The sequence below is a fragment of the Brachypodium distachyon genome, chromosome 2, assembly GCF_000005505.3.
Source record: "Brachypodium distachyon strain Bd21 chromosome 2, Brachypodium_distachyon_v3.0, whole genome shotgun sequence".
Classification (NCBI taxonomy): Eukaryota; Viridiplantae; Streptophyta; class Magnoliopsida; order Poales; family Poaceae; genus Brachypodium; species Brachypodium distachyon.
Window position 1 is genome coordinate 11220849 of NC_016132.3, and position 25585 is coordinate 11246433.

The 25585-nt window shown below is 43.1% G+C and overlaps 4 protein-coding genes and 1 long non-coding RNA gene across 11 annotated transcripts; 3 read left to right on the forward strand and 2 right to left on the reverse strand.

The window, feature by feature from the left end:
* On the reverse strand, nt 1-3059 carry LOC100833997. Of its 3 annotated transcripts, none has more exons than XR_730331.3 (4): nt 2822-3059; nt 1818-1965; nt 1657-1724; nt 1-361 (listed from the first exon to the last, which is right to left on the reverse strand). It is a non-coding gene; the product is annotated as an uncharacterized LOC100833997 (long non-coding RNA). The 3 variants fall into 3 exon arrangements; XR_730330.3 differs by having other exon boundaries at nt 2815-3059; XR_002962877.1 differs by lacking the exon at nt 2822-3059 and having other exon boundaries at nt 1818-2805.
* A 2454-nt stretch (nt 3060-5513) lies between these two features.
* On the forward strand, nt 5514-7198 carry LOC100822626 (sugar transport protein MST6). The gene has a single exon (XM_003565702.3). The coding sequence runs from the start codon at nt 5587-5589 to the stop codon at nt 7180-7182; it is 1596 nt and encodes a 531-aa protein (XP_003565750.2). The 5' UTR covers nt 5514-5586; the 3' UTR covers nt 7183-7198.
* A 2333-nt stretch (nt 7199-9531) lies between these two features.
* LOC100822939 (acyltransferase-like protein At1g54570, chloroplastic) lies at nt 9532-15067 on the forward strand. Its single transcript, XM_003565703.4, has 13 exons — nt 9532-10102; nt 10302-10353; nt 10712-10767; nt 11194-11352; nt 11456-11560; nt 11825-11931; nt 12351-12472; nt 12570-12678; nt 12823-12956; nt 13037-13406; nt 13707-13820; nt 14113-14198; nt 14315-15067. The coding sequence occupies exons 1-13, from the start codon at nt 9727-9729 to the stop codon at nt 14613-14615; spliced, it is 2091 nt and encodes a 696-aa protein (XP_003565751.1). The 5' UTR covers nt 9532-9726; the 3' UTR covers nt 14616-15067.
* A 224-nt stretch (nt 15068-15291) lies between these two features.
* Nucleotides 15292-18085, reverse strand: LOC100834307. Its single transcript, XM_003567633.4, has 5 exons — nt 17946-18085; nt 17557-17840; nt 16778-16824; nt 16521-16665; nt 15292-15856 (listed from the first exon to the last, which is right to left on the reverse strand). Exons 3-5 carry the CDS (start codon nt 16813-16815, stop codon nt 15590-15592), a joined length of 450 nt encoding a protein of 149 aa, XP_003567681.1. The 5' UTR covers nt 16816-16824; nt 17557-17840; nt 17946-18085; the 3' UTR covers nt 15292-15589.
* Nucleotides 18086-18206: 121 nt separating this feature from the next.
* LOC100834604 (acyltransferase-like protein At1g54570, chloroplastic) lies at nt 18207-23593 on the forward strand. 5 transcript variants are annotated; one of them, XM_003567634.4, is made up of 14 exons: nt 18207-18346; nt 19370-19675; nt 19813-19864; nt 20143-20198; nt 20339-20497; nt 20587-20691; nt 20891-20994; nt 21142-21263; nt 21427-21535; nt 21643-21773; nt 21865-22234; nt 22482-22595; nt 22865-22947; nt 23128-23410. In XM_003567634.4, exons 1-14 carry the CDS (start codon nt 18337-18339, stop codon nt 23408-23410), a joined length of 2004 nt encoding a protein of 667 aa, XP_003567682.2. In that variant the 5' UTR covers nt 18207-18336. The 5 variants fall into 5 exon arrangements, with proteins under 5 accessions (XP_003567682.2, XP_014754576.1, XP_010230869.1 ...); XM_014899090.2 differs by lacking the exon at nt 18207-18346 and having other exon boundaries at nt 18626-19675; nt 23128-23593; XM_010232567.3 differs by lacking the exon at nt 18207-18346 and having other exon boundaries at nt 18626-19675; nt 23157-23387.
* The last annotated feature ends 1992 nt before the right edge of the window (nt 23594-25585 follow it).

Consider the following 25585-nt stretch of genomic DNA (forward strand, 5'->3'; position numbering starts at 1 on the left):
AGTCATTTGAATTTGTATGGATTCTTATATAAATTCACGTCACTTATCTCGAGACGAATGAAGTATTTTACAAAATTTATTATTCGGATGAGTTGAAACCATCTTTCTTCTTTTTTGCGGGTTGAAACCATCCTTCTGCTTTCTGTGTTTAAAAAGGATGTTGAAGCTCCCAAGACAAATTGTTTTCGCATCCTTCAACTAGCTTAAGAGAGTACGACAATTCATGCTGCCGAGAGCTGTTGTTATAGAAGGCGAACTAGTTGAAGCAGGTTCTCTGGATCCAGATTTTGCCCTTGGCGGTTGGAGTGGGCGTGGTTCGATCCCAATGGATCAGCACTCGTCCATGCCGAACCTAAATGTCCTGTAGGTACAAATGGTTAATCCATTTGGTAATCTCTAGTGAACTGTATGTTCCAATGGTTAGAAAGGTTCCAACTATTTTGACATCAAGTGAGCATGTTTGAAGTACCACTAGAATGAACACAAAAAAATTGAGCATGATACAAGGACAAGTTGCTATGACAACAATCATGCATGTCTAAATGTTTAGTGTCATCCGATACACATATCTTTCAAACAGAAAAAATAGCAAGCTTAACTCTTTAAAAATTACCAAATTAAATATAACAACACTACCACATCGCTTCTCACATAAACAAGGAAACTCTGAACAACTGTCAACACAGGAAAAAAAGTGGAGAACGAAACAGATAACAAAGGCGTTAGACCCAAAATTCATTTGAACAGCTCAAGCTTCATTTTTTTTATCCTTGTAGGATCTAAATCCCTTAATCAAGCATGGGTCCCTGAATGACAAAACAATATTAGTTTTATTATTTCTTTCAAAGTAGAGACCTTGAGAGGAGTAAATTCTCATTGGACAATGTTGTACCATGACAAATTTTTTCTTCAAAATATTACATATTCCCAGTCAAAATTCACAGCTTGAACTTTGAAGTGCAATATGTATTTAAAATCAAATGAAGAGCACAAGCTGAACTACAGCCTAAGGGTGAATTATGCAAAATCGCAAATCCCATGAAAGAATCAAGATTATTATAGGAAATGATCCCTCTTATCCTCTGCCTAAAATAAGGGAGAGTTGGTGATTTTTACACTATGACTAAGTTACTAGAGACCTAGATCCACAAAAGACTACCATGTACATGTGTCTAAACGTACAGAGGAAGGCATGGCCACAGTATCATGTGGAGTTTTATCTGAATGTTCAGTTGCTAAAAGTATTTGCAGGTAAAAGTGTCAAAAAAATTGCTATTAAACAAGTATGGGCAATCAAATAACTTGGATTAGGCATATGAGACATGAGACTTGAACATATAGGAACGAAGTACCATGATTTTTTCCAGATAAAATTATACATGCCATTCTGAATATGGGATGCAAATTCATTGTCAGAGTGTACCAATCTTAGCAGGAGCAGCATAATTACTGATATGTTAATTGAGGTGATATGCAGCTCTTTTCTTTCTTTTAGTACTACCATATTACCTAGCTTTATTACTGTCCGAAAGTTCTATGTAGTTGCAACTCAAGAGCCAGTTCAGAGACATGCAACGATGAGTGTCAATGAGCATAAAGATTTCTTAATCTAGAGACAGTAAATATAAAATGCTTATTCAGTTACTCTTTTCTGACCTTTAAGCACTTAAGCCTCTTCCACAGCAAGGAGGCTAATTGAATGATATTGCACACCATAGTAGTCCCTGTCATACGAAGAATGAGCGTCAATAAGCATAAAGATTCCTTAATCTAGAGACAGTACATATAAAATTCTCATTCAGTTACTCTTTTCTGACCTTTATGCACTTGCGCATCTTCCACAGCAAGGGGACTAATTTGAATGCTATTACATACCATAGTAGTCCACGTAATACCAAGAATGATACTAATCATAGCAAACGTCAGGGCTTAGTTACTTGAAGGACACACTGGGTAACCAAAAGCCTGAAGTAATAAAGAGAACGACCAAAAAATAACCAATCTCATATTAAGTTGAGTTTGACATGAAAATAATAATATGATGTAGCTAAATAGTTGTTCACTGAACTCTTAAGGTCAAACTAACCCAAAGCAACATGTATTAAATGGTTCCCCGCAAAAAAAAATGTATTAAATGGTATGAAAGATGATTGCTAAATGGAAAGCTTACTCTGGGTTAGAGGGGATCTTACTCTCAAATAAGCAGAGACAAAACATGTTTATCAAATATCCAAATTGACCTTAGAAAGAATGCAACAGTGCAATCCAACCTCTTAGGCAAATTAGAGTGGTCATCTCTATCTTAAATAGATGCACCACTGAATATCATTGCAGCTAGCACAGACCATATGAAGGCACCTAGCCAGCTTGTCTTTATCTTCCAGAGCACGAGAGTCTCACTGATATCCACGAACAAAACAATTCAACTAAGTTGATCCATTCGATTCTACATAGCAATAGATGGAACCCAAAGGTGATTCAATTTCACCCGCATTGTATAAAATGAGCACAACACTATTTTGCATGTACACAGAGCTGGATACAAACTATTCTAAAGACCAAAAGAGTTAGCTGTTCTAACCTTGTTAGATAGCTGACACATTTCATCGAGCAGATGGCAGGCAGAAGAAAAATAATCCAGAAAGTTGAATTCTCATGCGAGAATACAACACATGTTAAAGCATCTAAAGAAATTCTAGAATATCGTTTATAATTCCATCAGTAGAAGCCCAACCATGTTGGATCGCTGGCCCCGCCGATACAAACATCCATATTAGCAGTCAGTCATACTGAATAAACTGTGTTATTACTTACTACTTACTGCTTGGCTCCTGGGTCGGGTGATTAGTGCGGGCATGCGGCCGCAAGGGAAGCGGACTATAGGCGCAGGATGGAGACGGTGAGGTCGCTGGGTGAAGCCTAGACTGCGGCCACCATGATGCGAGGGAAGAGAGAGGTGCATAAGAAATTGATGTCTAATTACGGTGGTCTGGTCTACGCGCAAGGGAAGCAAGAAGGAGAAGAAAGCAGGAGCTAGGTTACCCATACAACTTGAGAGATGTGAGCAGTTTAGTTCAATAAATTTACAAAATGAACAAAACTAATACCAAGAGTTGAGATTCGAATTGCTCTTAGACGTTGACACATGTCCTGTGTTTCTTTTAGAAAAAAACCCGATCCCGAAACTCTCCTTCGCTTCCAATGCCGGCGTGTGTACAAATTGTTCCTATCTGGGTTTTTAAAAAAAGAAAATTGGTCAGAAGGGACTCTATCTAGCTGCCAGGTGTCCAATTCGGACTAATTAGACTAAAATGCTCCCGAATCACAAATTTTGGGACTAATTTTACTAATTTTGCAACTTGTTAAACTAAACTGATCCCACCTCTTAAGTTGTTGGTTCAGTGGTGCAATTACCTCAAAAAGAAGCGGATGGAGCCATGGAGGCACCGGTGGAACTATATTGGGGCCAAACTGGGCCAGGCCTGCCCAGGTTTTTGCAAAAGAAAAAAAAACTAGTACTAGTAAAGCCCCAGTCCAGTAGAAGAAAATTTGAGTTCTCTTTTAGCTTGGTCCGAGCATGAATTTCTTCTTCGTACCTCCGCCGCTGAAGACCATGTGTGCGGTTGTTGGACGTATGGCGAAGGGAGCTGAGAAGAAACTCGCGATGCAGCACAATTTCCCAAGTAGTGTTTGGTTAGCCGAAAATGGTGAATGCTCGCGATTACTGATAATCAACATCGATGATGTCCAAGAAGCTTCAACGATACCTTAATTCCTAGCGGCACAGTCATATAGGAGTAGAAGCTCCTCTTGGACTCTGTTGATGCTGTCACTAGACAGAGGCTCCTCTTCCTGTGGTGGAGGGCCTGGCATTTGCGAAACGTTTGTATTTTCGGGTCTGGCAAAGCTTCGTTGAAGAATCAGCAACGTTCATCAGGAACTATGCACTGGCGATGGAGAACCTGCGAAGCAACGATGAAGTGGTACTCAGCTGCCTTGGCGTGCCCTCTGCTTCAAAGGTTGTGACCTCTGTTCCGGTGCAGAGACAGGACAGTAGGGGCATTACGTCAGATGCTGGATCGTCGGAGTGTGAACTCCACGCCTGGAGACCTCCGGAGCAAGATGGCTGAAACTGAATACTGACGCTAGTTTCCTCCCTGAGTCAGGAGAGACTTGGTGGGCGCCGTCCTTCGCCGCAGTGACGGCCAGACCGTTGTTTCTGCATGGGGGAAGGCATCTGGCTGCTCATCTGCCCTGGAGGCTGAAACTATTGCCGGTCTGGAAGGCTCTCAAAGGGACCAGTGGCGTGCCTGGCGCAAAAATCGACCTGGAGAGCGATTGCCAGATCTTGGTTAATAACCTTCAGAATGGAATGTAAATCGCACCTACATCTGTTTCCTCCTCCACGAGTTTAGCCAGCGCCTGGCTTTGCTTAGTGCCTCTAAAGTTAGTTGGTCACACCGTTCTTGTAATTTGGTAGCGCCTAAGCTGGCTCGACATGCTAGAGAGTCAGTCTCATCGGGATCCTAGCTGGTTCGCTTCCGCCTGCTGTATTTGTGCTTGCGATCCAGTTAATTGAATCTTACCGTTTCAAATTAAAAAGAAAAATAGGAGTAGAAGCAATTGTCGCCACCATGTATATAAGGTTTTCTCTCTCGCACGAGCAAAATTTGCCATTCCGTTTTTCCTTTTTACTAGCAAAACTCTTTAGTGCCTTTTCTTTTTCTTTTTCTTTTTGCGGGTAATCTTTAGTACTATTTCAATGATCCTGCCCTGTCATTACCCTGCAGGTTGGTTTGCATGGTGACCTCCAATGCTGCAATTTCATGAAGATCTGCTCTGCATCGACTTGCTATCGAGGAGATGTGATTGGTGAAAATAACAGAACGGTGTCAGCACTTGAGGCACCGTTTTTTCCTGTTATAACTAGTGTATGAGCAAGATGTGTAGAGGCTAGAGATGCTGTCTGGAAACTGCATCTGGAATTTTGACGTTTGACGTCTAAAGATCATTGCGTTTTGAATGGTCGTCAGCTGTCAGGCTTCAACATCTGACGTTTATTGCCATCTCTTATGCGTACACTCTGCTCATTGAACGGATTTATTGGATGCTCATGCTCGTTGGCGAACATGATACTCAGTATCGGACCCGAGCAACATCGTTCAAATCTGATTGGCTCAGAGTATATCCAAAATTCAATTAGGAGCCGGAGCGTGTTGCCTGTTTCCCGTCTTGTTCCGAGGAACATTCAGGTTCTCAAGCTGCAGGTGTTACGAGTTCCAGACAAATTCGAATGTGTACAACAAGGATTCTACTACTCTACAAACGTTGTGGTACTCCGAGTGTATTCGGAAACTCCGTGAACGAGTGGAAAACAGATCTTACTCGCTCTGACTCGGAGTGTCAGTGTGTATGCAAATACGAAGCCGAGGAGGTGTATGGCATCGATAGCTCGACTGCTATATAGGTCGGCTCCACGTGACACCTTGCCTCCTCAACCCAGCACCAACGACACACAATCCTACGGCATCGCGATTTGAGACTCAACATCGTTACGTGCTTCCTCGAAGACACGACCGAAACGCGATGGCGGGCGGGGGCGCGGTGGTGAGCAAGAGCAAGCAGGAGTACCCGGGGCGGCTGACGCCGTTCGTGTTGATGGCGTGCCTTGTGGCGGCCACCGGCGGGATGATCTTCGGGTACGACATCGGCATCTCCGGCGGCGTGACTTCCATGGACCCTTTCCTCAGCAGGTTCTTCCCGTCGGTGTACCGGAAGCAGCAGGCCGATAGCAGCAGCAACAGCAACCAGTACTGCAAGTTCGACAGCCAGGTCCTGACCATGTTCACCTCTTCGCTCTACCTGGCGGCGCTGGTGGCCTCGGTGTGCGCCGCGTCCGTCACCCGCGTGGCCGGCCGCAAGTGGTCCATGTTCGTGGGCGGGGTCACCTTCCTGGCCGGGTGCGCGCTCAACGGCGCGGCCCAGGACGTGGCCATGCTCATCCTGGGCCGCGTGCTGCTGGGCGTCGGCGTGGGCTTCGCCAACCAGAGCGTGCACGTCTACCTGTCGGAGATGGCGCCGGCGCGGATGCGCGGCATGCTCAACAACGGCTTCCAGCTCATGATCACCCTCGGCATCCTCGCCGCCAACCTCATCAACTACGGCACCGACAAGATCGCCGGCGGGTGGGGCTGGAGGCTCAGTCTCGCGCTCGCGGCCGTCCCCGCGGGAATCATCACGGTCGGCTCCTTCTTCCTCCCGGACACGCCCAACTCCCTCCTCGAACGCGGCAAGGCCGACGACGCCAGGGAGATGCTCCGGCGCGTGCGGGGCACGGACGACGTGGAGGAAGAGTACGGCGACCTGTCGGCGGCGAGCGAGGCGTCCAGGGCCGTGAAGAGCCCCTGGCGTGACATCCTGCGGCGGCAGTACAGGCCGCAGCTGGCCATGGCGGTCTTCATCCCGCTGCTGCAGCAGCTCACGGGCATCAACGTCATCATGTTCTACGCGCCCGTGCTGTTCAAGACGCTCGGGTTCGGCGGCAGCGCGTCGCTCATGTCGGCGGTGATCACGGGCGTGGTCAACCTGGCGGCGACGCTCGTCTCGGTGTTCACGGTGGACAGGGTGGGGCGGCGCGCTCTGTTCCTGCAGGGCGGGGCGCAGATGTTCGCGAGCCTGGTGGCGGTGGGGGCGCTGGTCGGCGCCAAGCTCGGGTGGAGCGGCGTGGCGGAGATCCCGGCGGGGTATGCGGCGGCGGTGGTGGCGGTGATGTGCGTCTACGTGGCGGGGTTCGCGTGGTCGTGGGGGCCATTGGGGTGGTTGGTGCCCAGCGAGGTGATGCCGCTAGAGGTGCGGCCGGCGGGGCAGAGCATCACCGTGGCTGTCAACATGCTCATGACGTTCGCCGTCGCGCAGGCGTTCCTGCCCATGCTCTGTCGCCTCAAGTTCGTCCTCTTCTTTTTCTTCGCCGCCTGGGTGCTCGTCATGACGCTCTTTGTCGCGCTATTCGTGCCGGAGACCAAGGGTGTGCCCATCGAGGACATGGCCAACGTGTGGAAGGCGCACTGGTACTGGAGACGTTTCGTCACCGACGTCGACGATGCCCAAAATGGAGACATCGAGATGGGCAACAAAAACAGCAGTGTTAAGAACTACGGTCTACGGAGTAGCTTAGATTCGTAGCATTTACCGGTGTTCTGTTTAGGTTTTACACTGTCTAAGAGGAGTGCATTGCAGTGTGTACTCTGTTTCTAAACGTAAGAAGTTGTAAGTTTGTTCTAAATTTATAGACAAATATACAAAACTATAGAGTTAGTTTTATTGAATCTCTGGTGTATTTTCATAGTATACTTATTTAATATTACAGATGATGATATATTTTTTTTGTCAAATTTAAGAAGCTTAGGACATCTCCAAGGGTTCACTAGCCAAATGGACATGCCATCCGTTCATTTGGCTAGTGTCCGGATAATTTGGCTATTGTTCATTTACCACCTCACCCAATGAATACTTGTGAAATGTCCACATTACAAATTGTCCATACCCACAAATTTCACAATCAATTCTATTAGCAAACAACTATATATCGACACATCAATACAAGTTAAATAGTAGAGTGCAAATTAATTAAGATAATATAGTTCAAATATTTCGAATGACAAAGTCCAAATATCTCAAATGAAGTATTCCCTCGGTTCCTAAATCCTTGTCGTGATTTTAGTTCAAATTTGTACTTAAACGGTAACAAGAATTTAGGGACGGAGGGAGTACCAAAATAAGCATGTGGTGCATCATCACAAAATCAAATCTATCATACACCCCTCTTGAAACTCCAAGAAATATCCAAAACATGATGACCAAATATAGTTGAACTAGTAGCTAGCTTAATGTAAAAATTACTAGCTAAAAACTTGATGAACAGTAATGAACATTTGCCACAACTGTTACTGTAAAGTGCAACATGCACCGTGCGGAAAGTATTTGGGACGTGTGAAGAAGGAGTCCGCAGACAATGTCCGGCTTGCCAAACCGAAGTCACATTTGGCTAGCATTTGGCATGTCCACGGACGGATTATTTGGTAAAACATAAGGCCTCAATTCTTCCACTGTTAGAGGTTGTAGGGATAATGACACCCTTTCATATTTGAGAATGATTTATCAGCTCGTTTGATATCCCTTGTGAAATCAATTTTTTTGAAAAGATTATATATGACTAAATTTGAATTCTGATTTAAAATTCATGTTAGTCTATCACATGGGTTTGTAGGATGAGATATAATTCCAGAGAAATGATGTTTTTAGAGAGGAGTTAGGGTTATGAATAGGTGTAATTTCATGGAATTTCATATTGAATTCATGTACCAAATCTATGCCAGCCAAACAAGTTCGCTACTTGACTCCAAAATGAATTACAGGACTCCAGGCCCAAACGATGAGAGCCAAAATGAGTTGTATGCGTTTGGTTCCTACAATATACTAACTCCGCTCCAAAATGTAAGTCGTACTGTTCTAAGTCAAACTTCTTAAATTTTAACCAGTTTTTAGGAAAACCTACTAAAATTTACGAGCCTTAAATCAGTCTTCTTAATTCAATCATGATATATGTTTGTATAGTACACTATTTGATATTCTAAATGTTTACATATTTTTTATAAACTTCATCAAACTTTAAGAATTTCATCATCTTCCTCCGCCGCAGCCGAGGATCATGACTCAAGACCCGTCAGTGCCTACCCCACCTGCCGTTGACAATCCAAAAACTGTAAAGTCCTTTGCCATGCTTACTGTTTGTACCAAGTTGGTTTGGGTAACAAAGAACTTTCGTCAAATCTAATGGTTAGATGCTTATGAAGGATCGGTGTGATTCATAGACACTCATATTTTGATCTTGTATGAAATCTCATTATCTAATCCACTAGTTGTATGGTCTCCTATTATGTTCTCTACTCTATTCTTTTGAACTTGTAAGGTGGTCAATTGTATGGACTTTTTGTGTGATGTATGGACAGAGGCGGAGACAAGCCCCATGTAGGAGGGTGTGGGGGCACGGCCTGGGGCTTGAACATTTTTTTTTCTTTGCTAAATTGTGATAATTTGAAGTTTGGCCTGAGCCTTCTCCTCCTTAATTACCTTTTCTTAATGGCCCTGGTCTAAACTACTTCATGGCTCCGCCACGGTGTATGGACATGTATGCATATATAAATTGTTGACGCAGAAAAATACAGACGAAGTGCAGAAGTGCAAGTGCTGGTTTTTCAGCCTAATGTTACAGATTATGTAAATAACTATTACTGATGCTCTGTGTGTAAAGCATTTGTTTTAAGCTGTTCTAGAAGGATTCTACGTCACCTCTACATAATGTTGGCACGTGTAACTTCACTTGCTAATGTGAGCCGTGGAATGGCACCCATAATTCCAGCTAGTTCCGAGTGTTTTCCACAGGCGATGGAGCTCCTTTCCCACCACAGTCCAAGAAGGCAAACCGCGGCTGACGCAGCCATTACAAATGTTGTATCGCTAGCCCAGATTGGTGCGGCGAGCACTGACGCCTTGTCCCGATTCACTCGCTCTCCTACACTCCTACGTGCCCCACGGCAGCCCCAATCATTCCACGCCCCATCCCCTCCACACTCTCCTCTGTCTTCTTCAAGTCCTCCTCTGTTTCTCCAACCCAGCAGCCAGCCGTGTAACACACGTACGTGCCCCTCCCATCTCCATCCCCCGGCCATGTCCATTGCCGCGCTCCGATCCTTCCCCGCCGTCTACGGCGTGAAGCCAAGCCCTCGCCTGCAGGCGCCCCGAGGCCGCCCACGCCATGCCCGGCTGATCAGGGCCAGCAGCTCCGTGGCGGTGAACGGGGAAGTGGGACTTGGAAACAGGAGCGGAAAAGATGACCAAGAGGAGGACGCGGTGGTGAAAGATAAAGAGCAAGGAGGACTGGAGCCTATGTACGACGACGGGTTCGGCGGCGTCACCGTGAAGGACTACTTCGCGGCTGCCAGGGAGCTGTCCAAGGACGACGGAGGCCCGCCGCGGTGGTTCTGCCCCGTCGAGTCCGGCCGTCCGGCGGTCCGGGACGCCCCCTTGCTGCTCTTCTTGCCAGGTTAGCCTCTTGATTGATTATGATCGATGAAAGCCAGCTCATCGGTGCGAGATCATTTCCATGTCTGCGGTCGGTTGCCTGAATCAGAATGGCCAAATGGAGAACTCATTCTACACTTTCCTTCTTTTCGGTTTGGGCTCTTGTTTGTTTATTTGCTTCTAACGCCGCCCTTCGTGAACTCGAATTGACTGCACTGCAGGAACTGATGGTGTTGGGATGGGGCTCATTTTGCACCACAAGTCTTTGGGCAAGTGAGTGAGTCTTGCTTTCTGCTACCACGTGCTGTCACTTGTCCCCTTTAGCCAAATAATATATCAAACTATATATTTGCAGACCGAGGAAGCAGAAAGCCTGCTTTCCGTTCTAGTTTAGTCTCGATCAATTGCTACTTGGCGCTCCATCCATGCAGTCGTTATCTACCGAGTTAATTATGGCAAGCACAGGACTACTTAGTTTACTAGCCGTTGGTGTCTTTTTTTCATATAAAACTGCCCCCATGTGACAGAAAGTGGACTGCCTCTTTTCTTTTTTATTGCACAAATCAGAGCTTGCTGCATCACCAAATCCAGCAGTAGTTTAATTCCAACCCCCTCATGCTTCTAATTTCAGGGCCTTTGAAGTTCGTTGCTTGCATATTCCAGTAAATGATCGTACACCATTTGAAGGTACGCCAGCGTTGCCCTTATTCATCCAGGCTCCAGAGTGTTATAGTTCGGTTTTTGGGTGTGTATTATGCATGTGCATACAGCATGCTAACTCACAGTTAATACTTAATTACTAGAATTGCATCTCTAGTTATCCAATTCTAATCCCTGAAATTTACACTAGAATAAATTCCGCTTTGAACCTCATAGTTGTAACCTTGTAAAACTTCGAACCATATTTTGGCTTCAATGTGGAATTGTGAAGCTAAAATATGGTTCAAAGTTTCAGAAAAAAAACTGGTTCAAAATGCCACAAATATCTGGTTCAGAATTTACCCTTTTTCTCAAAAAAAAACTATGAATTTAAAACTTCATAAAAGAAAATCAGGCACAAAGTATCCCAGAATTTTCTATTTTTCTAACACATGCGAATATAAATGCTTACAGGGCTATTACAAATCGTCGAACAATCTATAAAATATGAGCACGAGTTGTCACCGAGCAAACCGATATATATCGTTGGAGATTCATTTGGTGGATGCCTGGCGCTTGCAGTGGCAGCTCGTAATCCACAAATTGATCTGGTCCTCGTACTAGTAAATCCAGGCAGGTGACAATGTGTTAATTCAGAAAATTATTGAGAAAGTATTCTTTTCGTAATAAATATTTTATATTACAAAACAACCTGCTTTTTTCCCCCTTGCTGCAGCAACATCATTTCCAAAGACTTCATTGCAGCCAATATTACCTCTTTTGGAAGCAATGCCAAGCGATCTTCATGTTACAGTGCCATATCTTCTCAGTTTTGTCATGGGTATACTTCTTAGCTTATTTAAATTAATTACCTGATTTGTACTTTATTCTAGTTGTCATGTGCATTTTTATCCAATTGGCTAATCTGGTAATATTTGCAATAAATTTTTCTTGTTAATTTCATATGAACTAAAGAATTTCAAGGCATGTAATTAAGTTTTATATATTTTTTAATAAATAAATATTTAATTTTTCCAGGCAGAGTATTAAAATTCAACTGTTGTTCCCTTTTTTTGACAATCTAAGAATGCATGTATATGAGCAGCTGACCCTATCAAGATGGCTATGGTTAGCATTGAGAATAACCTTTCTCCCCCAGAAACTCTTCAGAAACTGTCAGATAGTCTCACTTCATTGCTGCCTCTGCTTTCGGTATGTTATGCATAGCTCCTTATGTTCTTAAGTTTTTCTATCTATCTACCTCTCACATTTATTTTTACTTGACTTCTAGCCAAACATATAGTAAAATATATCCTTAGTTAGTAACATCATGAACATTTATTTGATCAGACCTACTTCTATGTGTGAATGTTAATTTAGACAACTTTATTTTGGGAAAAATTTGAACAACTCTTCACGGTTATAAACATCATCGAACATTATTTGAGGATGGCAGGATGCTTAGATCTGTTGTATGAAATGTTTATTTTGACACTTTCAGAAAAACATATAGATGGCAATTTGATTTGTTATGGTTGATATAAGTATGTGCTTCTTTCAGCTCACTACTTTTCAGAAGTCACGGCCTTATGGAGCTACCTAATCACTGAGAAACCCTTTTCATTCATCAGGAATTGGCAGATATCATACCAAGGGATGCTCTTTTGTGGAAGCTCAAGCTTCTTAAGGCAGGAGCAGCCTATACCAACTCTCGTCTTCATGCTGTACAAGCTGAAGTGCTGCTTCTTGCCAGGTATCTTGCAATAAAAATGTTGCTGTCATTCTGTAGTTTATGCTGACTTATTGTCTCGAATATTTTGATCTGATACTCTACATATCAACGTATTTAGTGGCAAAGACAATCTTCTGCCGAGTGCAGAAGAGGCAGATCGACTATTCAAGACACTGAAAAACTGCAGAGTTCGATACTTCAAGGACAATGGACATACACTACTCCTGGTACAGACTACAATGTGTCACACTCACAGTTCTTCCAAATGTTTCGGAGTTGCTGCAGTATTTTCATCTGATTATTATAGTATTTATGTCAAGCACTACAATCTTTAGAAGTACAATTCTTCAATTCATACTGTTCTTGCACAGGAGGATGGTGTCAATTTATTATCTGTCATAAAAGGAGCAAACATATACCGCCGTGGCAGACAACGGGACTTTGTGACTGATTACCTTCCCCCTACACTAAATGAGTTCAAGAAAGCATTTGATGAGGACCACAAGTATGTTCTCAGGTTCTAAAAGTACTTTCATGTGTTACTTTGCATAGATGTGGTAAGTGGAAAACTTAAAACTTCTGCAGATTGTTTCACCTTGCACTGAGCCCAGTCATGATGTCTACTCTGACGAATGGAAAAGTTGTCCGTGGCCTTGCTGGTATACCTGACCAAGGTCCTGTACTGTTTGTGGGGTACCATGCGCTCATGGGGATCGAGTTGAGCCCGTTGTATGAAGAGTTCTTGAGGGAGAAGAACACGGTTGTTCGTGGCATGGCTCATCCGATGTTATTTGGATCAAATTTTGAGACCTCACGCCAGGAGTCGTCTCGGTTTGATACAGTTTCTATGTATGGTGGATTACCGGTCACACCAATCAATATGTACAGGTTATTTGAGAGAAATCAATATGTTCTCCTCTATCCTGGTGGTGTTCGGGAAGCTCTACATAGGAAGGTGTGCTTAATTCCCCCACTTCTCTACTAAATCTTGACAGAACCATTAGTGTTTCACCACAATAACTCTTTTAGCAAACACCTTGATCATGCGCAGATTTGTTTTTATTGATAAGACTGCTCCCGGACGTATGAAAGTAGTATGATCAAGACTAGTACCTTACTAGAGTGTCCCGCTAAGACACAGAGAAAATAATCCAGTTGTCAAAATGTAAAACAATGATAGTATCTAAGTGTCGGCCTACGGGACCATAACTTTACATTCTTTATTTCTGCTGTAATAATTGAGCTGAATTTGCAGGGTGAAGAATACAAGTTGTTTTGGCCGGATCAACCGGAATTTGTAAGGATGGCAGCAAGGTTTGGCGTTACTGTCATTCCATTTGGGTTTGTTGGAGAAGATGATGTTTTAGAGGTAGCTTTCTGGTCCGTGTAAATTCCATTCTACTTGATAAATCAACACTGTGAAATCTCTGTCTCTGAAAATATGACCCTTTGACAAAACAACCTATCCTTTTCCTGGAACAAGACATTTACGTTCCAATGACTTATAAATTAGCTAATCATGAAAACTGGCACCCAAAATGACTATGTAGATTTGTCTAAATGCACAAGCCCTGCAGGTGGTGAACACATGTATGTAACCAAGGTTAAATACTGAATTTCGCTGAAAACTAAACAAAGTGTATGCGCACTTTCTTCTGCAGATGGTTCTGGATTACAATGATCAAAAGAACATCCCGTTCGTTCGGGAGTGGATAGAATCAATCAACAAAGAAACACTAAGAGTGAGGTCAGATTTTCATTTTAATTTCCATACAAAGAAAGAAAGTGTTCAGTTCTTACCTTTTATGCGATTGTGTACTCAAACTCTTCTTCATTCTGATGGGTGCACATTCTTCGTTTCAGGGATAGCGTCAAAGGAGAGGAAGGGAATCAGGATGTGTACATTCCTGCTCTTGTTCCCAAAGTACCTGGCCGGTTCTACTACCTGTTTGGCAAACCAATCGAAATGAAAGGGATGAACAATGTTCTGAGAGATAGGGAGAGTGCAAACGAAGTGTATTTACATATCAAAACTGAAGTCGAGAACGCAATGTCATACCTGAAGAGGAAGAGGGAGGAAGATCCTTACAGGAGTATAGCACAGCGAACTCTGTATCAGGCATCTTGGGGTGTCTCTGCTCAAGTCCCAACTTTTGAACCATGAAGATGTGCAGTTAGATAACTCTGAAGGTGTGATTGCATATTACTACCTCCGATTCTAAATTGTTGCGAAATATTACATGTATCTAGACACTTTTTATGAATAGACACATCTATATTTGGGCAAATTTGAGACAATAATTTAGGATCGGAGGGAGTAGCAATCTGGCATAAGCAGAGATAGAAGATGGACGGCTAGCCGGATATTATCTTTTTGTGGAGGAAGTTGGGCAGGTTTTCATGCAAAAGCTCACTCTGCAACTCTCAAATCAATTGTCATGCGTTCAGAAGGAAGCTCTTGATTATACCGCTGTATAGTTCAGTACACAATTCATACAGAACATTTTCGTAGCCAACTGAGCTACGTCAAGTCCGGCAGGCTGCAGAGAGCCTAAAGTCGACAAATATGTTCACTTCTGCAACCTTTTTGTTATTAGAAAAAAATGTTATACCGGCTCTCTGGCATTGAGTGTGAAAAGATTTCACATATAGGTGCTTTCACCCTCACTATCTATAATACCAAATATTTCAGAAAAAGGGGGGACATGCAAAATCACAACAAGAACTTTGGAGAACTTCCTTGTGACTGGTCCATCTCCACCAACTTGTTCTACATGATTAGCAGGATCTATTTATCAATGAGATGGCCAAAAGCTAAGTGCATGACTGAACCACCAAAATATCAAACAATGTTAAATTTATAAACAACAGAAAACAAGGTCTTAACAACTGGTTCATCGGGTGTCTTAATGATCAAAACTCAATAGCAGAAGAAATATAACAAGCCAACAAGATTGGTATTGACAGGAAAGAGGAAACCATGTAGATTCTGCATAAACTGCATTTATTCTAGGTTTTCTGTTCTCTCTCGATGACTGCATTTTCTAAGTTATAAACTGCTGTGTCAACTAGCAACCTGAAAGTGTCTAAAGATGACATCAGCATGGCACCCTTTCCCCTTCTGTTGGAGTAAAAACTTCATTCAACATCAAATCCTTTCTCTTGGAGTTCCTGTACAACCTCATTCCTCATCCGAAACCAGAGCTTTTGTGCTTCCTGGTCAAACTTTTTTGACTGCAATTGCTTTTGCATGTTATCAGAGTCCATGTTTGCATCAGCAAAACCTTTGGGTCCAATCGTGGTACCTAGAGCACCTCCACTTTTTATGAACTCCTCAACTGCCTCTTCATCACCAGGATAGGGGAACTCCCTGCGCTCATAGAGATGTGCCATTTCTTTTTCTTCCTGCAAAGTATTGAGGATACATTTGAGAAAAATATAAATTAAAATGGACATCAATAAGCTTAAAGAAGAAACAGCCCAAGGCTATTTGAAAATATTTACCTTGAGGGCTCGTTATGGATAATCATGTTTATCAGAGAGAATTTTGGTGCCACATAAACATAATCTATTTTTGGACAGTGCACCACATTAGAGTTCCTGTTTATTCTAGTTCCGTACCTGAGTTATCGATGTGACAGGATGTGCTTATTGATTGGTAATGAATGACCAAATATATACTATTTCTGTATTTCAGCAAACTACCCATGCATGACCAACCCCACAGAGAATTGTCTGAATTGCCTCCCGTCAAAACGATGCATGATTTTAATCAATTGCTTGGCCAAAATCACAATTTAGTTGAAGTCTCAGCTAGGGTACTGACCATGCAAGTATGTCATACAACCAAATTGTAAATTGTAGAATGGACAGTACCTGAATCCATTTATGTCTTAAGTCACAATATGGAATATATTCGTATTGGCATTACTTATAGACAATTCTAAACCATAGTTTCAAACACTGAACATACAGCAGGATGAACTTTGTACTGACCAGATAAAACAAAAGGTCAGAGCGATTTATTTCTGCCTGTTCTGTGAAAGAGATTAAGGGTCACCGGCCATACCTTGGGACGTGGCTTGAGCGTCCACCAGCCAAGCGGCGACGTCTCATTCCAGAACCACGCGGCGCCGAAAAGTGCGTATGTGCAGAGCATGCCCTTACCCATCTGCTTAAAGAAGTAGGCGTCCCCCTTCTCGAACCCCATCCTCCTAAACTCCCCAACACAACAAGAACAGAGATAACATCAGTAATCAGTCCATGCACAAGCAAAGGAACTGTTGAGGGGGGAACCAAGCTAACGTGAGGCACATGCTCACTCACCTGAGGAGCCTACGGGCCTGAGGGAAGCTGCGGAGCATCGAGTTCACCTGCAGGAAAGGATCAAAGTGAAGGGGATTTGATTACAGTGTGGCATTTCGTCCAACAGGTAGGCGTATGTCTACTGGTAAATCAATTTGAAACAAAAAGAGAAAAGGAATGAGGCAGGAACTTATGTTCAGAATGAGTGAATGATACCCGAGCATGGTAGAAGAAGACAAATAGATGCATAAATCGTGAAAAATAATTCACCTAAGAATTGCAGAATTGTTCACAGTTTTGGAAATGGAAAATAGGAGATGCTAAGGTTAGAGGGAGGAGGAGGAGAGATTGAGATAAGAAGCTAAGCAGATAATATCATTATTTTGACTGTTTTACCACAGAACTAAGCAATATTATGAAATTTTGAACATGATAATTAAGTGCTAAATTACAATAAAAGTATGGTGCCACCACCTTCCCAACATAAGGAGTTGAATAAACTTTGAACATAAAGATGCTATTAGGAGACAAACTAGTTTGGCAAGAATACATCAGTTCTACCATACACAATGCATACACATATAAGGATGAAATTACCAGAAAATTTCATATTCCATAAACACAAGAGAAACACTCTGCTAGTCACAAATTATTGACATATCAAATATCACCACCGCATCACACAGCTGATCTATTCATTTCATATCCATCTCTAAAATTAAAACCAAATTTGGGCATGAACTTGATACATATGTACCGCTATAAGTTCTGAACACAGACAAACATATCCATGGCATTACCTTGTGCAGCGGCCGGAGTTAGGAGGTTGCAGAGGAGCTCCTCCGGCGGCCGAAGGAGCTATGCTGGGCTCTAGCCTAGTCCCTGCCGGAGAAGGTGCCGAGCCCACGCAGCACCGGCAGCAGAAGGGGAGGAAGATGGCGTGGCGGCGAAGCGGGGAGTAGGCTGGGGGAGCCGGTGGGGCTGTCGACGTCGGCAGCGGCGGAGCCTCGGCGGCGCTGAGCCCTGGACGGCTGGGCGAGAGGAAGAGTTGAAGGGGCCGCCCGGAGGATTCACGACGCCCCACCTGGTCAGAAGCGTATTTAGGAGACATGTGGCCATTCGTAGAGGTGAAATGGGAAATTCAAGAAAAAAAGAAAAGAAAAAGCCACAAAACCTAGCCCTCGTGCACCTCAGCTCGTTGCCTTGTGGCCGCCGCCGCCGCAAAACCCAGCCCTTGCGCAGTTGCCAGAGGAGGAGAAGAGAATGAGGGGAGGCATGCGTTGCACGGTCGTCCTGGAACTGGATTTGGAGCGGCAAGGCGCAGAGATGGACGGGGATGAGGCGTGCGTCGCCTGGGCGCGTCCGGTCCTGATACGGCTGATAGTATTGGGGGCTCTACCACTTTCACGGAGGAAGAGTAGGAGGGGGAGGAGGGTGCGTCGCAGACGAGGTCGCTACATTCCTGAGGCGTACGCAGTGCATAGAGCAGCGAAGGTCGACTGGGGTGCTCGCACGCTGGAGCACGGCCGGAGCGTGGCTTGTGCTTGAGCTGCTGCTGTTGCATAGGGAAGAGGAAGGGGATGCCTGCAGGTTGGTCCAAAGGCCCAGTGGCAATGAAAATGTGTGAGAGATGGTGTTGTGCAAAGTCTTGGCTGTTGCAGATTTCGAAGTTGGGGCTTAATTCATTCATAAAATTTGGCCAGGTTCTTATTGGAATAGATTCAGATAGAAGTAGTAGATGGAATGGGCCATAATTTGGAGGGATTTAATCCTCTGAATTTTATTTTGGATTCAGAACTGAATTTTGGTGGGCTTGGAATTCCCAGACACAAAAGATAGATAAGAACTATGCAGAGTTTTCAAGTTTACTATTAGGCCTTTATTCAAGATTTAATTTGAGTAGAGAATTTGAAATGAGTGAGAATTCGAGAATGAGTCTATTGTTCAGAAACTCAAGAACAAAGCAAATAAGATCAGGGAATTCCAATAAACCGCACATAAGTATTACGCACCTCCTGAACTGAGATATATAGTTAACTCGAAGCTTTTCATTACCTTTTTCATGATAAATGTTTGTTTAGTTCCTTCGCTGAGTATGTTTTGCAACTCTAAATCAGGGTGTTACAACATGGGCATTTTTAGTTCTTACACACTTCAAGAAGCTATATTACTGGAAAAATGATGTCAGTGGTAGTAGGTACATCAGGAATTTGGATATTATCCAGTGGTATGTAGGCAATTCCTTCTTTTCCCAAACTGAACATCCAAACAGGCTTTAAAGGTTTGAGTCTTGTGCTGCCTTTTCAAATCCCAGTATTAGATGGTGATGAAATCTGACAAAAGGAACAGAAGACACTACTTTAACCTTCTAATGACACTTATAATTTTCCGACAGTACTACCATAGTTGTGATCATTCCCACATGACAGATTAACAATACTTAATGAGCCTACCTGTTAGCTGTGATGCCACGGTCTCACTCACACCCTTTGCGCATCATCTCAATTCCGTCATTTCTGTTACACACCTGATGCATGAGTGCTGCATGTCTCCTAACTAAGTCACCCCTCAAAACCATGACTGAGATACTCAAAAAAGCTTTGCTGTTCACAGCAATGGCAACTCTCTCTCCCCCTCTGGTACACCCACAGGTCCCCTCCTGCAGACTGGGGCCGCGCCAGTGGCATGCCTCTTTCGAGAGGATCCGCTTCCAGTTCAGACATGCCGGGAGACTGCAAGCGAGCTACAAAGGCCTTGAAGCAATGTATGATGATGGGTATGGGATGGTCAAGGACCTGGACTACTACTACCAGGCACTCAGAGAGCTGGTGGAGCATGACAGTGGGCCACCACGCTGGTTCTGCCCCGTCGATGCCAGCTTGTCGGTCGAGGATGCTCCACTCATGCTCTATTTGCCAGGTACAAATATGTACCGAAATGTCATGCGATCTACAGTTTCCTATACATTCTCTATGCATCATTCCATTTGTAGCCGAATGAATGCTTAGTGGTGCAGGCTCATTTGAGGTGTTGATTTGGTGTTAATTTGTTTTCAGGGGTAGATGGAATGGGGATGGGGCTCTGCATGCACCACAAGGCTCTTGGAAGGTAAGATACAGAGAGAAGTTTGGGAAAAAAATGTTGGTAATTTCTCTTTGTTGTACTTCTGTTCAGAAACTCCTTCAGAATAAATATCATGGAGCACTTAAACTAACAGAGAATCATTTCTGACAATTTAGATATTTTTCTTTTGTGTCTGGACTATGTACTAAATTCAGAGTTATCTCCAGATATTTTTCCTTCAGATTAGGCCAAACAACTGAACTAATCTGGTGTTTTTTATGATACTTTCAAACATATCAGATTCTTGTCGTTTCTATTCGCAGAATTTTTGAACTTAGATGCTTGCATATTCCTTTTCATGACCGCACACCATTCGAAGGTATCCTGAAATCTGTGAACTACTTTCTTTTGAAGCATTTTGTATCTGAATATCTATTTTCACTTCATAGTGAGAAATACCTAGCTAGCTATTGTGTTCTCAAGTATAATTGTATAGTTTTAGCTGATTTTCTTTTTCAGAACTTGTTGCAATGGTAGAAGATGTTGTGAGAGCAGAGCATTCCACTTCTCCTAATAAGCCCATCTATCTATTGGGGAACTCGTTCGGAGGATGCTTAGCTCTTGCAGTTGCTGCTCGTAATCCCCGCATTGATTTGATATTGGTACTAGTTAATCCAGGTATGTAAGAAACTCTGTTGTAATACGAGTAAACCTCCTAGCTAATAAATTTGAGATATCTAACGTTGTTTGTTTCATCTCTGGGAAAGCGACATCATTTGAGAAGTCAGATATAAAACAGCTTCTATCAATTTTTAGTCCCTTTTCGGATCACGCCTGCATTGCAATTACAGCTCTACTGAACTACAACATCGGTAAGCACCTTTGTAGGTTGCAGCACAGCAAACTGAAAAAGGAAGCACCTGTAGGAACAACTAGAAATCAGTGAGAACAGCGATGCTTTTATGTGACTGAAAATTGCCTGACTGTTAGATACTGGTTTGTCATATATACACATCTGTTCTTTAAGCTCGTTGTACTTGATTCTTCTATTCTTCCTGATCACGAGACCAGACAACGAAGTGAACATAGCACTGAGTAGAATGAAAAGTGGGAAGCATCCTTTAGAAGCATTTGGCAGATTGACGAATAACATGTCATCTTCCCTGAAGCATACGGTGTGTACCATCCTCTTCTTTGCAAGAATTTAATTTTTCAAGACAATGCAAGTTAAGGATGAAATAAGTGTGGAAATGATTTACTTCTCGTACTCTCTTTTTTTGTCATGTTTCTCTTGGCTTGTAATCTTAAACCTTTAATTGTAGAACATACTGGACAAGCTACCAGAAGACACACTAAGATGGAAAATGGAACTGATAAAAACTGCTGCTTCATACGCTAATTACCGTCTACATTTCGTTACTGCTGATGTGCTACTGCTAGCAAGGTTTGTGGCCTGAAGCAACTTAGCTCTGCACTCCCAGTTTCTTTGTTAGCATCCTGAATTTTGCACTGGGCATATTCCAGTGCGTGATTAAGCAAATTTTCTATAGGATTTTATTGTATCATCATGGCTGATTTTCTTTTCTTTTTCATATGCTTCCACTCAGCGGCGCTGACAGGTTGCTGCCTAGCAAAGCAGAAGCTGACAGGCTACAGAAGATATTACCTAAATGCAAAGTCTTCTTCTTTCAGAACCATGGGCACAGCTTACTGTTGGTGAGTTTTAGCAGGCAGACTTATTGGGTTGCTGTTGTACTGAAAAAGAAGTAGAACACACACCTAAAAGGACGTTGCTGATGATAATATATTTATTCCAAATTCAGGAACATGGTGTGCATGTCTCATCCATCATCAAGTGTGCTGATCTGTACCGCCATTCGAGGAAGTATCAGCGGGTTTTGGACTTCATCCCACCATCCACAACTGAGCTAAATGAAGTCGACAAAGCTAGCAGGTACTCAAAATCAGCACCCAGGCCAGCAAATTCTTACATGCTGAATCCTAAATATGTTGAGTTACTAATTAGTAGTACGTGGTAAATGCAGTGACCTGACGTTCAGAACGTGCCCGGCGATGTTCTCTACGATGGAGGATGGGACCGTGGTCCGAGGCCTGGGTGGGGTGCCTGCGGATGGCCCTGTGTTGCTGGTGGGAAACCACATGTTGATGGGGATTGAGCTCATCTCGCTTGCTGCAGAGTTCCTGCGGCAGAAGAAGGCCGTTGTCCGTGGCATCGCTCACCCGCTGCTCTTCCCGAAGAAGGAGAGGACGTCATCAGAGGGCCACGACTTCTTCGACTTCCTCAAACTGTGGGGAGGTGTGCCCATGACCTACAAGCACATCTATGAGTTGCTGGCAGCTCGGGAGTTCGTGCTCATGTACCCAGGTGGTTACAGGGAGGCACTCCACTGCAAGGTACTACACCACACAATTTTGTGACCGGCATATTCTTTTTAACTACAAAATATTGTGAAGCCACATGAGAGAGCCTCAATCAGATGACCAGCTCGGTTACTTGTCTGTTTCATCACTGACATAAGCATAAGCGTAATTCCCCACATTTTTATTTTAGCATTTTTGAAATAATTTGGTCACACAGATAGTATGGATTTGGACATGTAAGTGATGCTTTGCAAACTTACATTAAACATGTGGATTGAAGGGTGAAGAGCACAGGATATTTTGGCCAGATGAGACTGGATTTGTTAGGATGGCAGCACAGTTAAATGCCACAATCGTGCCATTTGGAGTCGTTGGAGAGGACGATCTCTTGAATGTAAGACATTCTATGTTTTGCTGATTAAGTTCTACCTTGCCTTCCAAGTAAACATGTTTCAGTTACTTAGTGTAAATATTTTTCCGACTTGCTTGACACTTGAATACTGGAAGCATATACAAGATTTAACAATCTTGTAATTGATTACATGATATTCAGAATGAGGACACATGTATTGCACGCCATGATGATCTACAATTAAAAATATATACCCCTTCTTCGATCGCCAATAAATGATTTTTATACATGATGCTATTCAAAAACTGCAGATCCTCTGTACGTTCGACGATATCAGGAACGCACCATTTGGAAAGGAAATCATGCGTGCGTATAGCAGCCATCTGAAGCTGAGGTATGATTATTCAGACTGCTATGCACACTTAACCACACCATATATACATTCTGCTAACTCCTTTTTCAGGATCCATTTAAAACCAGGAAGATTACATGAAACAAACTGATTCATGTAAAATTCTTGCGTTCCAAAAAGAAGGCACTTTAATATAAATGATTCCCACTGTTTTTACTTCAGGGATGCCGCTCACGAGGTCATCTTTCCAGGCGTACTTCTGAAAATACCGGGCCGGTTTTACTACCGGTTCGGCAAACCTATTCCGACCAAGGGAAGGCAAGATGTCCTGACTGATCGGCAGGCTGCGAACGATCTTTACATGCATATTAGAGCGGAGGTGGAAAGTATAATTTCGTATTTGCTGGAGAAGAGGGTGGAGGACAAGTACAGGCACATCTTGCCGAGGCTCTGGTACAAAGCTGCTCGAGGCCCAAACGCTGAAGTTCCAACCTTTGATCCATAAAACACTAATACTACGTACGTTTCTGTAAGAATGTAGTTAAATACTACTCCGTACTACGTAATTTCCAAACGAAATAAACAAAACATCAGTAAACTTGACTTTCAGTCACGCAGACATTTGGAAGTGCATGTTATATAAATTGTGATATGATCAAGCATTTAATCATGTACTCCGTTCACATAAGTTACCGAAGCATAGTGGCCAGAACATATTTGTGCGGCTAAATTCATTATTTGTTTAATTCAAATTGTTTTCAGAATTGCTTTCTCGGCCACTTTATTGAGGTTTTTCTGATGTACCTTTTGATACTACTAGGAGGAGAGAGTACCCTGATTTTAAGATTTTCTGCCGTCGTGAATATACTTCCAGCTAGGGTTAAAATTTTGAAACGTCATTGTAAATTTGGTAATTTTTAAAAATCGCTTTGGTATTGACTCAACTGAAATTCATTGAATATGGATGAATATTGATCAAACTTAAATTTTAGGATTTAAATTTTGACCAAACTTAAATTCCAGACTTTGAAATTTTAAGGTTAAAATTTTTAAGCCGTGGTCGAAAGCCTATTCAAGAGATTCGCCTCCCATGTGGAGGTACCATGTAGGCCTAGCATGTGGCGCCACTCCATCGGAATGAGCAAAAATAACTAAAAAGATAAATGAAGGAATGTTTGTTAAACGGTAAAATATGTCATGTAATTTCTTTCGAGGGATGCCCACTAAGCCAAGAAAGGAACGATGATCAGGGGTGTGTTCATTGCCGCTCGTGCTGCTCCTCCATCGCGGTGGCCTTCTTTTCTTCCACCGCTGTGGTAGCCGCCTCCAACACCCCCTGAAGATTGATAGATTGCACAGCAATTTCTCCTTTTCTAATCCTCATTGGAACGTCTCTGTGAAACCTTTGGGACTTGTTTGGCACTAGTGTTCTTCTGATGTTTTTTAGGCTATTATTCGTTCCAAATTAAAAAACACTCCATTTTTACCAAACTGAAACAGTTCTCATACTAGTTTTTGTTTTAAACACTAGTGTTTAGGTTTTTGAGAGTTTTAGATGAACAACCGAACCTATCAAATATCAAAACATTAGTGACTAAAAAATACATTAGTGTTTAGGTGGTGGATCTGTCGTTATTTCCTGACTTTGTCGTTGGGATGCGGTGGATCTGGGTCCAAGGCAGCACGGGGACGTCCCCTGGTCGACGTGCCACGACGACATGTACCTTGCTGCTTGCAGCGGGCTTGTTCATCGACTCACAAAGCCTCGTTGACGATGATGCTTCTTTGGATCTGGCAATGGTGGAGACTCGGCGTCTCTTCCAGCGTGCGTCCAGGCGGTGTTGGAGGTTGGCGGCGGTCGCTGGCTTCGGCGAGTGCAGGAACTCCAAGGAATCGTTCTGTATTTTTCTATCCATTGGTTCTTTCTCCAAATTTCCAGGACAACTGTTTTTATCGTGGTTTGTCTTTAGTTTCCACGTTTTGTTTGTTCTTGTAACTTGTTTTTCTATTAATGAAATAGGTGGTTTGCTAAAAAGAAAAATACACTAGGGAGTACTCCTAGCAAACAAGGCCTGTTGGTGTTGGGTCAAACGTCGGCCTCCTCCTTCGCCGTAAGTTTTTGGCCTTTTCCGGTAGTGGCATAGGCGTATAGCTTGCTACGCTTCCATCCAAATAAGGCACGATCGATGAATTGTGCTGCGTCACACCAAAGGACTCTCCTCCTGGCTGGTGGCTCCTGTCGACTGAAAAGCATGGTCTGTCAGATCCCTGTCACGGACAGTCGAGATCGGTCGTGTGCACGCCGGCTTCAAGAGTTCAGAGCCAATTGCGCTACGTAGCTCAACCGGGCGAAAAGACAGATTAAGATTGTGACACTACGAGAAAATTGACACCAGTTTGAGTTTGTTAACCGGGCGAAAAGACAGTTTGCGTGGCCTTGTTGTCCGTTAGCCGGAGCTTTCCACAAGTAAAATGGACTCTTCATGCATCAAGATCTTTTTAGCAAAAAGCTTGAGATTATGTAACACCTAACTGATTTGTATTTGTTGCTAAAAATAATATGTTCTATCATTATTCAAGTCAAACTTTAAGTTTGACCAAGTTTATAAAGAAAAATACAAATATCTATGATATCAAATAAATGTACTACAAATATCTATGATATCATGATAGAATTTTT